The sequence below is a fragment of the Macrobrachium nipponense genome, chromosome 35 (assembly GCF_015104395.2).
Source record: "Macrobrachium nipponense isolate FS-2020 chromosome 35, ASM1510439v2, whole genome shotgun sequence".
In the NCBI taxonomy this organism is placed as follows: domain Eukaryota; kingdom Metazoa; phylum Arthropoda; class Malacostraca; order Decapoda; family Palaemonidae; genus Macrobrachium; species Macrobrachium nipponense.
In genome coordinates this window covers 43,692,375-43,705,563 of record NC_061096.1, presented here as the reverse complement: position 1 = coordinate 43,705,563, position 13,189 = coordinate 43,692,375, and the positions used below count along the sequence as shown (strand labels likewise).

The window sequence follows — 13,189 nt, the reverse complement described above, 5'->3', positions numbered from 1 at the left end:
AATCAGCCTTGTTTACATATAAGTTAGCTTTTTGCTGAGTATGTTTACCCATACGTTACCGTGAAGTTAAGTGGCTTAGTCAGTGTTTTTGCGCCTCCTCCTCCTCCTTTGTGTATTAGTGAACTATCGTTTTAACGATTGTTTTATGCTTTGGCTTTGAGTGTTTATAAACACTGGGACGGTGATGAGTGGACATGGTGGACCGGTCAACAGCAGTTCGGGTCTTGACAAGCTCTCACCGGTCCTGTTTCCCATCACAGCATTTATTTTGATTTGGGGGACGACTTTGGATACTTACCTTTTGGACCACGCACTTGGATATTTCCCTAACGGATTCTGGAAGACGTAACTATACGTCTGTTGTGCGTGTGTCATTGGATCACGGCTGTTATATGCAGGTGTTGTTGTCACCTGCGACCTTCACGCTGCTGTTGAGGGTTTAGCAGACGCTCTGTTTCTGCCCCTTGTTTCCCGTCGGAGGATTTTTACGGGACCTGTATCATCGCTGTATCCCGGCACTGGATTTTTGTATTTACTTGCCGTGTATTCCTCGTCCAGCTGCTATATACGGGAGGGAGAGCAACTTGACTCGTTAGGTGACAAGTAGGGAGGCTGCCGCCAGGTAAGACGTATTATCGTTCTTCTTGTGTCGGGACAAAGTGTTGCCCTTTAGTACCTGGCGTTCAGTACTTGCCCTTTTGGTAGCAGTTTGGATTGATCACGGCCCAGAATCAACCCCTCTTCTGGTACTTCACGAGGTGAAATTGTGTATTTTTTGCTAATTTTGATTATTTATAAATATATATTTGTGTATGTTTACATGTATATATTGTCACATTTAATTGTGTGTTGGTATTAGTGGACTGAGTTCACATTGCTTAGCTTGTGTTATAGGTAGGAATATTAAGGTTTTTCCTTGTTTTCATCTCCTACTTCTTTCTTCATTATTATTATTATTATTATTATTATTATTATTATTTTTTTTTTCTTTTTTTTTCTCTATCACAGTCCTCCAATTCGACTGGGTGGTATTTATAGTGTGGGGTTCCGGGTTGCATCCGGCCTCCTTAGGAGTCCATCACTTTTCTTACTATGTGCGCCGTTTCTAGGATCACACTCTTCTGCATGAGTCCTGGAGCTACTTCAGCGTCTAGTTTTTCTAGATTCCTTTTCAGGGATCTTGGGATCGTGCCTAGTGCTCCTATGATTATGGGTACGATTTCCACTGGCATATCCCATATTCTTCTTATTTCTATTTTCAGATCTTGATACTTATCCATTTTTTCCCTCTCTTTCTCTTCAACTCTGGTGTCCCATGGTATTGCGACATCAATGAGTGATACTTTCTTCTTGACTTTGTCAATCAACGTCACGTCTGGTCTATTTGCACGTATCACCCTATCCATTCTGATACCATAGTCCCAGAGGATCTATCACTCCCTCAGGTTGGTGCTCGTACCACTTATTACTGCAAGGTAGCTGATGCTTCTTGCACAGGCTCCAGTGGAGGGCTTTTGCCACTGAATCATGCCTCTTTTTGTACTGGTTCTGTGCAAGTGCCGGCCATTCGCTTGCTATGTGGTTTATCGTTTCATTTTTCGTATTGCACTTCCTACATATGGGAGAGATGTTATTTCTGTCTATCGTTCTTTGAACATATCTGGTTCTTAGGGCCTGATCTTGTGCCGCTGTTATCATTCCTTCAGTTTCCTTCTTTAGCTCTCCCCTCTGTAGCCATTGCCATGTGTCATCGCTGGCTGGTTCTTTAGTCTGTCTCATGTATTGTCCGTGCATTGGTTTGTTGTGCCAGTCCTCTGTCCTGTCTGTCATTCTCCTGTCTTTGTATATTTCTGGGTCTTCGTCTACTTTTATTAGTCCTTCCTTCCCATGCACCTCTTTAGCCACTCGTCTTCACTGGTTTTCAGATATTGCCCCCAGTGCTCTGTTTTCGATGTTGACGCAGTCCTCTATACTTAGTAGTCCTCTCCCTCCTTCCTTTCGTGTTATGTATAGTCCTGTCCGTATTTGCTCTTGGGTGTAGTGCTTTGTGTATTGTCATATGTTTCCTGGTTTTCTGATCTATGCTGCGGAGTTCTGCCTTCGTCCATTCCACTATTCCTGCGCTGTATCTGATTACTGGCACTGCCCATGTGTTTGGCTGGCTTTTATCATATTTCCGCGTTGAGTTTTGACTGAGTATCGCCTTGAGTCTCTGGCTGCAATATTCTTTCCTGATCGTGTTCCTTCATCTCTTGGTGTTGTTTTATATCCCCTCCTTCCATTATTCCCAGGTATTTGTATCCTGTCATCATCTATGTGTTTGATGTTGCTCCCATCTGATAGCTTTATCCCTTCAGCTCTCGTTACTTTGCCTTTTTGTATGTTGACTAAGGCGCATTTTTCTATTCCAAACTCCATCCTGATGTCCCCAGATACAATCCTTACAGTCTGGATTAGGGTATCTATTTCCTTGATGCTCTTACCATACAGCTTGATGTCGTCCATGAACATCAGATGGTTGATTCTGTTGCCTCTTTTCTTGAGTTGGTACCCAACATCCATCTTCTGTAGTACTTTTGTCATGGGAATCATGGCTACTACGAAGATTAGTGGGGAGTGAGTCGCCCTGGAAGATCCCTCTCTGATATTAACCTATGCTAGTCTTATTCCAGAGCTTGTAAGTATTGTATTCCAGTTGCGCATTGTATTTTTGAGGAAGCTGATGGTGTTTTCCTCTGCCCCATATATTTTCAGGCATTCTATTAGCCATGCGCGTGTTATCATGTCGAAGGCTTCTTATAGTCTATCCATGCCATGCTTAGGTTGGTTCCCTTCTCTTACTGTTCTTCATTACCATTTTGTCTATCAGGAGCTGGTCTTTTGTGCCCCTACACTTCCTTCTGCAGCCTTTCTGTTGGTGGGGATGGTGTTTGTCTCCTCTAGGTAATTGTATAGCCTTTCACTGATGATACTTGTTAGTAACTTCCACATTATTGGTAGGCAGGTGATAGGCCTGTAGTTACTGGCTAATTTCCCTTTCCCTACTTGTCTTTTTGTACTAAGGATGTTCTTCCTGTGGTCATCCATTTGGGTACATGGTGATTTGAGATACAATGCTGGAGTTATCTGCTATTCGTGGTGAGGGCCTTGAAGTTTTTTGAGCCAGTATCCATGGACTTCATCGGGACCTGGGGCTTTCCAGTTTGGCATTTTCTTTAGTTGGTGTCTGACTGTGTCTGTCGTGATCTCTGTGAATCTTTGTTTTATTCTCCCTGTTTCTTCTTCCTTGACTTCCTGGAGCCATGTTGCATGTTTGTTGTGTTGATACCGGATTGCTCCATATTTTTTCCCAGAGTCTCCTTACTTGGTTCGGCTTCAGGAATTTCTGGGTGGTTGTTCTTCCCTCTTAGTTGGCTGTATAGTCTTTTCTGGTTGTTTCCGAATATTTGTTCTGTTGGTATCCCTTATTCCTGTTCATGTACCGTTTGGATCTTAGTTGCTTTGGCCTTAAGCCTCCTGTTGTACATCTTCTATTGTGTTGTTTTAGTCCCCTCTCTTATACTTTGTATTTTGTTTCTCGTTGAGTTCCTCCCTTGTTTTCTTGCTTCTTAGCCTTTTTGTTTCTGCCATCTCTTTCAGTTTACTCATGTCAGATCTCATCACCATGATTTGCTTTTTCCAGGCGCCTTTTCAAAGGAGGTTGCTGTTTTGGTTTCTGTTGGGTTGGTTGTGCTGGTGTGTTGGTGTTCGAATCCCCATCAGTTCGCTACTAATCTTGCTCCTGCATATGCCAAGTTATTTGTTTCTGTGATACTGGTGGTGTGTATTATGCCCATTATTTCATTGACCTCACTTGTTTTCTCCCTTAATTTCTTGGTGTTGTAGGCTTTCATGGAGGGGATCTTTGTTCTCTCTGTATCTGTATTATTATTATTATTATTATTATTATTATTATTATTATTATTATTAATTATTATTATTATTATTATTATTTTTATTATTATTATTATTATTTTTTTTTTTATTTTTTTTTTTTTTTTTTTTGCTCTATCACAGTCCTCCAATTCGACTGGGTGGTATTTATAGTGTGGGGTTCCGGGTTGCATCCTGCTCCTTAGGAGTCCATCACTCTTCTTACTATGTGTGCCCCGTTTCTAGGATGACACTCTTCTGCATGAGTTCCTGGAGCTACTTCAGCGTCTAGTTTTTCTAGATTTCCTTTTCAGGGATCTTGGGATCGTGCCTAGTGCTCCTATGATTATGGGTACGATTTCCACTGGCATATCCCATATCCTTCTTATTTCTATTTTCAGATCTTGATACTTATCCAATTTTTTCCCTCTCTTTCTCTTCAACTCTGGTGTCCCATGGTATTGCGACATCAATGAGTGATACTTTCTTCTTGACTTTGTCAATCAACGTCACGTCTGGTCTGTTTGCATGTATCACCCTATCCGTTCTGATACCATAGTCCCAGAGGATCTTTGCCTGATCGTTTTCTATCACTCCTTCAGGTTGGTGCTCGTACCACTTATTACTGCAAGGTAGCTGATGTTTTCTTGCACAGGCTCCAGTGGAGGGCTTTTGCCACTGAATCATGCCTCTTTTTGTACTGGTTCTGTGCAAGTGCCGGGCATTCACTTGCTATGTGGTTTATGGTTTCACTTTTCGTATTGCACTTCCTACATATGGGAGAGATGTTATTTCCGTCTATCGTACTTTGAACATATCTGGTTCTTAGGGCCTGATCTTGTGCCGCTGTTATCATTCCTTCAGTTTCCTTCTTTAGCTCTCCCCTCTGTAGCCATTGCCATTGTCATCGCTGGCTAGTTCTTTAGTCTGTCTCATGTATTGTCCGTGCATTGGTTTGTTGTGCAGTCCTCTGTCTTTCTGTCTTTCTCCTGTCTCTGTATATTTCTGGGTCTTCGTCTGCTTTTATTAGTCTTTCTTCCATGCACTCTTTAGCCACTCGTCTTCACTGGTTTCAGATATTGCCCCAGTGCTCTGTTTTCAATGTTGACGCAGTCCTCTATACTTATAGTCCTCGTTTTCCCTCCTTCCTCTCGTGTTATGTATAGTCTGTCCGTATTTGCTCTTGGTGTAGTGCTTTGTGTATTGTCATATGTTTCCTGGTTTCTGATCTATGCTGCGGAGTTCTGCCTTCGTCCATTCCACTATTCCTGCGCTGTATCTGATTACTGGCACTGCACATGTGTTTATGGCTTTTATCATATTTCCGGCGTTGAGTTTTGACTTGAGTATCGCCTTGAGTCTCTGCATATATTCTTTCTGATCGTGTCCTTCATCTCTTGGTGTTTTATATCTCCTCCTTCCATTATTCCCAGGTATTTGTATCCTGTCTCATCTATGTGTTTGATGTTGCTCCCATCTGGTAGCTTTATCCCTTCAGTTCTCGTTACTTTGCCTTTTGTATGTTGACAAAGGCGCATTTTTCTATTCCAAACTCCATCCTGATGTCCCCAGATACAATCCTTACAGTTCGGATTAGGGTATCTATTTCCTTGATGCTCTTACATACAGCTTGATGTCGTCCATGAACATCAGATGGTTGATTCTGTTGCCTCTTTTCTTGAGTTGGTACCCGGCATCCATCTTCTGTAGTACTTTTGGTCATGGGAATCATGGCTACTACGAAGAGTAGTGGGACAGTGAGTCGCCCTGGAAGATCCCTCTCCTGATATTAACCTCTGCTAGTCTTATTCCAGAGCTTGTAAGTATTGATATTCCAGTTGCGCATTGTATTTTTGAGGAAGCTGATGGTATTTTCCTCTGCCCCATAATAGTTTTCAGGCATTCTATTAGCCATGTGTGTGGTATCATGTCGAAGGCTTTCTTATAGTCTATCCATGCCATGCTAAGGTTGGTTTCCTTCTCCTACTGTTCTTCATTACCATTTTGTCTACCAGGAGCTGGTCTTTTGTGCCCCTACACTTCCTTCTGCAGCCTTTCTGTTGGTGGGGGATGGTGTTTGTCTCCTCTAGGTAGTTGTATAGCCTTTCATGATGATACTGTTAGTAACTTCCACATATTGGTAGGCAGGTGATAGGCCTGTAGTTACTGGCTATATTTCCCTTACTCTTGTCTTTTTGTACTAAGGATGTTCTTCCTGTGGTCATCCATTTGGGTGCTTGGTGATTTGAGATACAATGCTGGAGTTTGTTCTGCTAGTTCGTGGGTGTAGGGCCTTGAAGTTTGAGCCAGTATCCATGGACTTCATCGGGACCTGGGGCTTTCCAGTTTGGCATTTTCTTTAGTTGGTGTCTGACTGTGTCTGTCGTGATCTCTGTGAATCTTTGTTTTATTCTCCCTGTTTCTTCTTCCTTAACTTCCTGGAGCCATGTTGCATGATTGTTGTGTGATACCGGATTGCTCCATATGTTTTCCCAGAGTCTCTTACTTGGTTCGGCTTCAGGAATTTCTGGGTGGTTGTCTTCCCTCTTAGTTGGCTGTATAGTCTTTCTGGTTGTTCCGAATAATTTGTTCTGTTGGTATCCCTTATTCCTGTTCATGTACCGTTGGATCTTATGTGCTTTGGCCTTAAGCCAATCTGTTTACATCTTCTATTGTGTTGTTTAATCCCCTCTCTTGTACTTTGTATTTCTCGTTGAGTTCCTCCCTTGTTTTCTTGCTTCTTAGCCTTTTTTCTGCCATCTCTTTCAGTTTACTCAAGTCAGATCTCATCACCATGATTTGCTTTTCCAGGCGCCTTTTTCCAAGGAGGTTGCTGTGGTTTCTGTTGGGTTGGTTGTGCTGTGTTGGTGTTGGTGTTCGAATTCCCATCAGTTCTACTACTAATCTTGCTCCTGCATATGTCAAGTTATTTGTTTCTGTGATACTGGTGGTGTGTATTAGCCCATTATTTCATTGACCTCACTTGTTTTCTCCCTTAATTTCTTGGTGTTGTAGGCTTTCATGGAGGGGATCTTTGTTCTCTATGTATCTGGCTCCATCCATTGTCTAATCTTTTCTACCCATTCCGTCCTCTCTGTTACTTGCGTCGGTGTTTCTTCGTGTGTCGTTGTTTGATACCTCATCCTCCCTGTCGTCTTCTGTGGCATCGTCTCTCAGTTCGTCTTCGTGTAATTCGTTGTCGTGTGACATTTCCCTTTCCAGTTCTTCTCTTTCTGTTGGGGAGAGAGCCAGTTCTTTTTCTTTATGTTCCTTACTTGGTCTTGCCAGCTCTGCTTTGTTTGGGGGGTGTTATTTCCTCTCATTCCAGATGTGACCAATCTTCTTCTATATCCTTCTATAATTATTATTATTATTATTATTATTATTATTATTATTATTATTATTATTATTATTATTATTATTATTATTATTATTATTATTATTATTATTATTATATTATTATTATTATTATTATTATTATTATTATTTATTTATTATTATATATTATTATTATTATTATTATTATTATGATATTATTTATTATTATTTATTATTATTATTATTATTATTATTATTATTATTATTATTATTTATTATTATTATTATTGGCTAGCCTTATTCGGATTAAATTTGTTATATATTAAGTATGTTTTCTCTCCTGGAATATTCTCTTAATTAGGGTTAGTGTAGTAGCTTTAGGTATTTTGTGAGATCCAGAGAACCAGGTATTTGTTCTCTTGTTGATATATCCATGTAATTAAGTGTACTTAATCTCACAAGGTTGATTTAAGTGACTTTCTAGTTGTGACTTCTAGTTTATAATAAATATTGTTAAGTTCTCTTGAGTTTCTGTTTCCGTCTTTCCTTGTCACTGAGGTACATGTACTGACTACAATCCTTGAGAATATAAAGACCTAAAAGAACCTGTACTGCAACCTGGGAGGTTGTAACCATATATATATATATATATATATATATATATATATATATATATATATATATATATATATATATATGGATTTCTACTGAAATCAATGTCAATCAATATTTACAGACACCATCCTTTTAATTAGACTTTGAATTGGTCTACACTTCTTGACTTTCTCTCAATATATATATATATATATATATATATATATATATATTATATATATATATATATATATATAAAACTAAACTATGCAATAAAAAATAGAGATACTTTTTAATACTACCGAAGCAGCCTTGGGGTCAATCTCGAAATTTCTGAGAAGGATTTAATTTTTTTATCTATTTCAGAATTCCTGTAGTCCTTTGGGTAAGGTGGGGTGGGTGGTTAGCCTTGGTTTTTCTGTGAATACAGATTTCACGGTCCTTTTTGTTATGACTCCAGTTACGGTTAGTAATCAAATCTGTTTACTTGTCCTGAACCGAAGGCATGGCATCTATTGTAGGTGTTAATTTTCTGGGTGTCAACAAGCTATCATCATAAAAATGAAAAAGAAATATATATAATGAAATTTTATAACTATGCGTACGCATATTCCAATGCGTTTATAGTGAGAGAGAGAGAGAGAGAGAGAGAGAGAGAGAGAGAGAGAGAGAGAGAGATACATGAGGGGTGTTTGTAACTATGACTGCGCATATTCCACTGAAATCTTTAAGTGCTGACGCGTACATTCTGAGAGAGAGAGAGAGAGAGAGAGAGAGAGAGGAGAGAGAGAGAGATAGAGATAGAGAGAGAGAGAGAGAGAGAGAGAGAGAGAGAGTTTATGATTATGCCTGCGCATATTCTACTGAATCGTCATATCGGGTTATATATTCTTCACGAGAGAGAGAGAGAGAGAGAGAATCTACGCTGACTTGATGAGACCAGGTACGCAAAATAACAGCTACGCCAGCTGTTATAGAAAAGAAACTTATAAAAGCGTGAATTATCGCAAACTTGAAAGATACAAGGAGCCGTTCCAAAGGCTTACCTCTCCTGCTACTACTACTCTTTGGAATAGCCGAAGTCCCAACTCAGCATTTACTCGCCGTCTCGTGATCGATACCTAAAATTAAAGACCGGGGAACTTATATCCCCGTTTTTGGCCCACGGGATCATTAGCAGTCAATAATGCCCGCACGCACGCACGCACGCAAGAAAAGGGAAAAGAGATGCATACCGTATCCACAACACAACGGCACGAATCATCTATATTCGTTTAATGGTTCATCCCCCGTCACGTCAAGTGTCAACACTGGAGAAGAATAATAATTTAAAATAGTTTTGTGATCTGGAAATCGGAATCCGGGCGATATTTTGTTTTCGTCAGATCCTAATGGTCCCTAAATTTACTTATTTTATCGTCTGGATTCTGGTGTTTATTGGTAAGATTGGGATCCGCTTCGGAATTCCCGATCACGCAAGACGGGAAGTTTGTGAGGTGGACTATAAAATTATAAGAGATGCTAGTTTCCGGCGGTGTCGAGAAAACCTTTATCTTTAAAAGTACGTTTACCAATTTTTATTTGATTCATAACTATCTTTTTATTAAGTAAACAAAATGTATTCAGCAATAAAATCTCCTTCCAAGAAAGAGTAATGTCTGCAAAAATTCAATCTTTGCAGGCCAAGAGAAAAATTAAAACTAGCTTCCTTTTCCTTCTGATCTGGTGCTTTGGCTTTATGAAGTGATTGTTGTGGAAGATTCAGTTCCATTGCCTTTGCTTATCTCTAGTTGTTTGGTATCAGATGTTTCCAATGCATAATTGTCTCTATCTTAAATCGATAGAGAACTGTATATGATCAAGATATACACAGAAAATGCGCTGTTGTCATGAAAACCTTTAAAATAAATCTATTAATTCTTATAGGGGCAGGGTTGTCAATCCAATTTAACATTAATGCTATGCATTTTAGCATTAATTCTATTTTGAAATCTGTGATCAGGTTCCTCATTGGAAGGGGAAGTCATATTGTTTTATTTTAGTAAGAAGAGAGAGACTTCATAATATCCAGCTCATTTTTTAGTTGGGTCACTACCAGGTACATAGCTCACTGCTTATGATGACAGAGGCACGATGGATTTTTCATGAAACGGGCCCAAATTGTCCCTTACCCGTGGGATCGGTTTCGGGTCTCTGAATGGTGAGGAAAGATGGGAAACACATACACACACCACACCACACCACACGCAAACCAATTTTACAGAGGCTTAAAAAAGCACAAGGCAAACTAGAGAAGTGGAAATGAGAGAGAGAGAGAGAAAGAGGGGGGGGGGGGGGCACTAGGAGAAAAATAACAGAAAATTCCTTAACCATGCAAAAAAAGCTTGCACCACTAGATATTCTTTTTTAACAAAGGAAAACAACACCTGCAAAATTACAAGGCAATTAGAAGCACGCAACAACCCACATGCTGTTTCGTCTGCGAAAACACTTGACGTATCCAGCTGAGTCTACACGTGAGATATGTTATTGTTCACGGATTCCATAAGAATGCCTTTGTAGTTTATCTCTCCCTTAAATTTTAATCAATATTCACATCCACTATATGCAAAATGAGAGTATTTAAAAAGATAGATCTTAAGTTTTTTTTTTTTTTTTTTTTTTTTTTTTTTTTTTTTTTTACTATAACGATTGGTACTACACGAATACTCGATGTACAATGAGGCAGTAAATAAAAAAAGTGGTTAGGCCTAATGTTTTTTTTCCACTAAATCGATTTGTTACACGATGACTTAGGGTAACAATATATGACTCTTCTTTTCCTGAAATGAACAACTTAAGCCTCAATGTTATAACAGAATGCAGACGACATAAATTTATGAGATTATATTGTCATAGAGGTTCGTTCTCGAAGTGAGTATATGAATATACGAGATTACATTATCCCAATAGTAAAATGCAATATATTTTACACAAGACACTATGAATATGGTACGTGTGTTCAGATTCATTTGAACATGTTTTACAAAAGTACATCTTTTTAATCGTATACTTACATCAAGAATTTAGTTGTGAAAATTAAGCCAAAACGCCAATATTACTGAAAATATCACTGCAATGACCACAACGCCCCCTAATCTTCTCGTAATCTGGACGGAGGAACAGTAAAGGGAATGAAAAGGGTTGCAGCTAGAGGTCGAAAGGACACTGCAACGGATCCTAAGTGATTCCTACGGCGCACCGCGTGAGGTGCACTGACAACACTAACCCACCAACGAGGGGGTAGATGAACGTATTCAGTTTTTCCAGCTGTGGGGAGGTTAGGCTCACTATTCCTGAATACCCCGGTAACAAATGCAGAGTAATTCACTAATGAATATCTCTCTCTCTCTCTCCACAGGCGGTGTTCCTCTCCAGCCCTCATGAGGTTCCGCATGATGGCGAAACTAACGAAGATCATGTCTCCTGAGGCGGAGGAACCGGCCCCTACGCAGCCTGTGGCCACCAAACCGAAGCCTCCAAAGCCACCGGGAACCGGGAAAGGTCTCGCCAACATCAAGAGGCTCCGTATCCTTTGCCGGTTAGTTGAGTCTAATTCTCTACGTCTAGACACACCTAAGTCCCCTCAAACTTTATGGTAAACTTACCTCAATATAATTAAGTCTACCGGTTTGACTTACGTACAACCTTCTAGCATGGTAGCACATGCTCTGTTCATATGATGTTGGTAGGTAGTGTATATCTGCTTGAACATATATGAACAGACTCTTATGTTTTACAACGTTAGACATTGCACGCAATGGGGGTGTCACAAGGACTTTCTCAGAGTAGATAAGATCGCAAAAAATAAGTCTAATTGAAGCCTTTAGCAAAATTACTTTATAAAAAAAATTAATATAAACAATATTAATTACGATGACAAATTTTATAAATCTTGAATTTCCACGATCTAATACGTAAACTAAGTTTAATTGAGGCCCTTAGCAAAATCAGTTTATAAAAAGAATTCATAATATCAGTATTATAATAACGATGAAATTTTGTCTAAATCTTGACTGTACATAGTTTAATAGCTTCAGCTGTCATAACTTCAATGGAATGATCAAATATTGTCTTGCATATTTTTACCATCAGAAAGGAAATAATTTAGATTTTTCTTTACACGAATAAGTGTTGGAAATAATTTAGATTTTTCTTTACACGAATGTTTTTTTCCAATGTTTTTTTTTTAAATCTAATAAGTAAATAAAATTTTCCGAAACTTTGATAGGAGCGAGTCCATTCGACCAGACACACACCGAAGACGGATGAAAATTGGAAAGAAAAACTATTTAATAAATTATAGAAAAAATCTCAAAAAAACTAAACTTGGGACACCACCTTCACACATAACCAACTTTTTTTTTTATTAACTAGATGAAGAGCACAAAAACAAGCATTTTCATTAGGCCTAACGTGTCGAACAATGTCATTTTTATCTTGTCCATCTTTCAAGTTCCTTCACAAAAAATCACTGACATTCAATGATGCAATTGCTGGACTTCTTACCCACTTCATTCACTTTCAATTATATCATATTTACTGATCATAAATAAAGGTTAATTATAAAACAAACTCAGCCATTTTGGGACAAAATAAAAATTATATTCCTTTCGAAAATACCTAGATTCTTTCACACACGAACGCAGCATCAGTTATATCAATGGAGTATGTCTGCGAACTTTTAAAAGTGTGATTTAAAAAAAAATCAAATGAATAAGTAGAGAGAGAACGTAGAAAATTAGCGAGTAGTCTTTTGATTTCCACTCCTTTAGTAAAAATAACTAACATATTTTTCAACTTAATTTAGTTTCATTAGTATTTTTCTATAATGCCATATTCTTGAATTCCATTCTTGAGTTCAGTTAGTAATATAAATCATCAAGATTTACTCTCGTTAATTTTAGTACCATAAACCAAAGTTCACGTTTGAATAAACAATCGGTTAAATAAATACATAAATAACTTAATAAACAGACGTATGAAATATTAATACAATAAAAGAATTCTCTTCCACATTGAAAAATGAAATCTTTATTTATTATTATTATTTGTTTTGTTCTGCTTCACATGCTCAATGATCACCAATTTCAGCACCTTTTCCACTCATTTCCTTCTCTCTCCGACGGAAATATCTCGCGAGCTTCAGGCGGTACAGCATGTAAGTTGCTTTCACATTCCTCTAAAATAAAAGCAAAACAATCATTAAAAAAAATCACTGGAGCCATTTTCTTTATCTGTTACGATCCTGCTTTTATTTCTGAGCCTCTCTTGACGAGAGGTTGTCAACTTACGAGTAGGTCTAGCTGTCAACATAGATCTAGAG

At 38.5% G+C, this 13,189-nt stretch overlaps 1 protein-coding gene across 3 annotated transcripts in view; it reads left to right on the top strand.

The window, feature by feature from the left end:
* Positions 1-13,189, top strand: part of LOC135208710 (dynein axonemal intermediate chain 1-like) — a 56,817-nt gene that overhangs the window by 25,270 nt on the left and 18,358 nt on the right. The window contains exons 1-2 of one of the 3 annotated variants that reach the window (XM_064241188.1): positions 315-758; positions 11,225-11,404. In XM_064241188.1, coding sequence (XP_064097258.1) covers positions 11,247-11,404 — 158 coding nt within the window. In that variant the 5' untranslated portion in view covers positions 315-758; positions 11,225-11,246. Of the gene's footprint in view, positions 1-314; positions 759-8,905; positions 9,386-11,224; positions 11,405-13,189 lie in introns of those variants that run through there. The other 2 variants (XM_064241187.1, XM_064241186.1) reach the window with 2 other exon arrangements.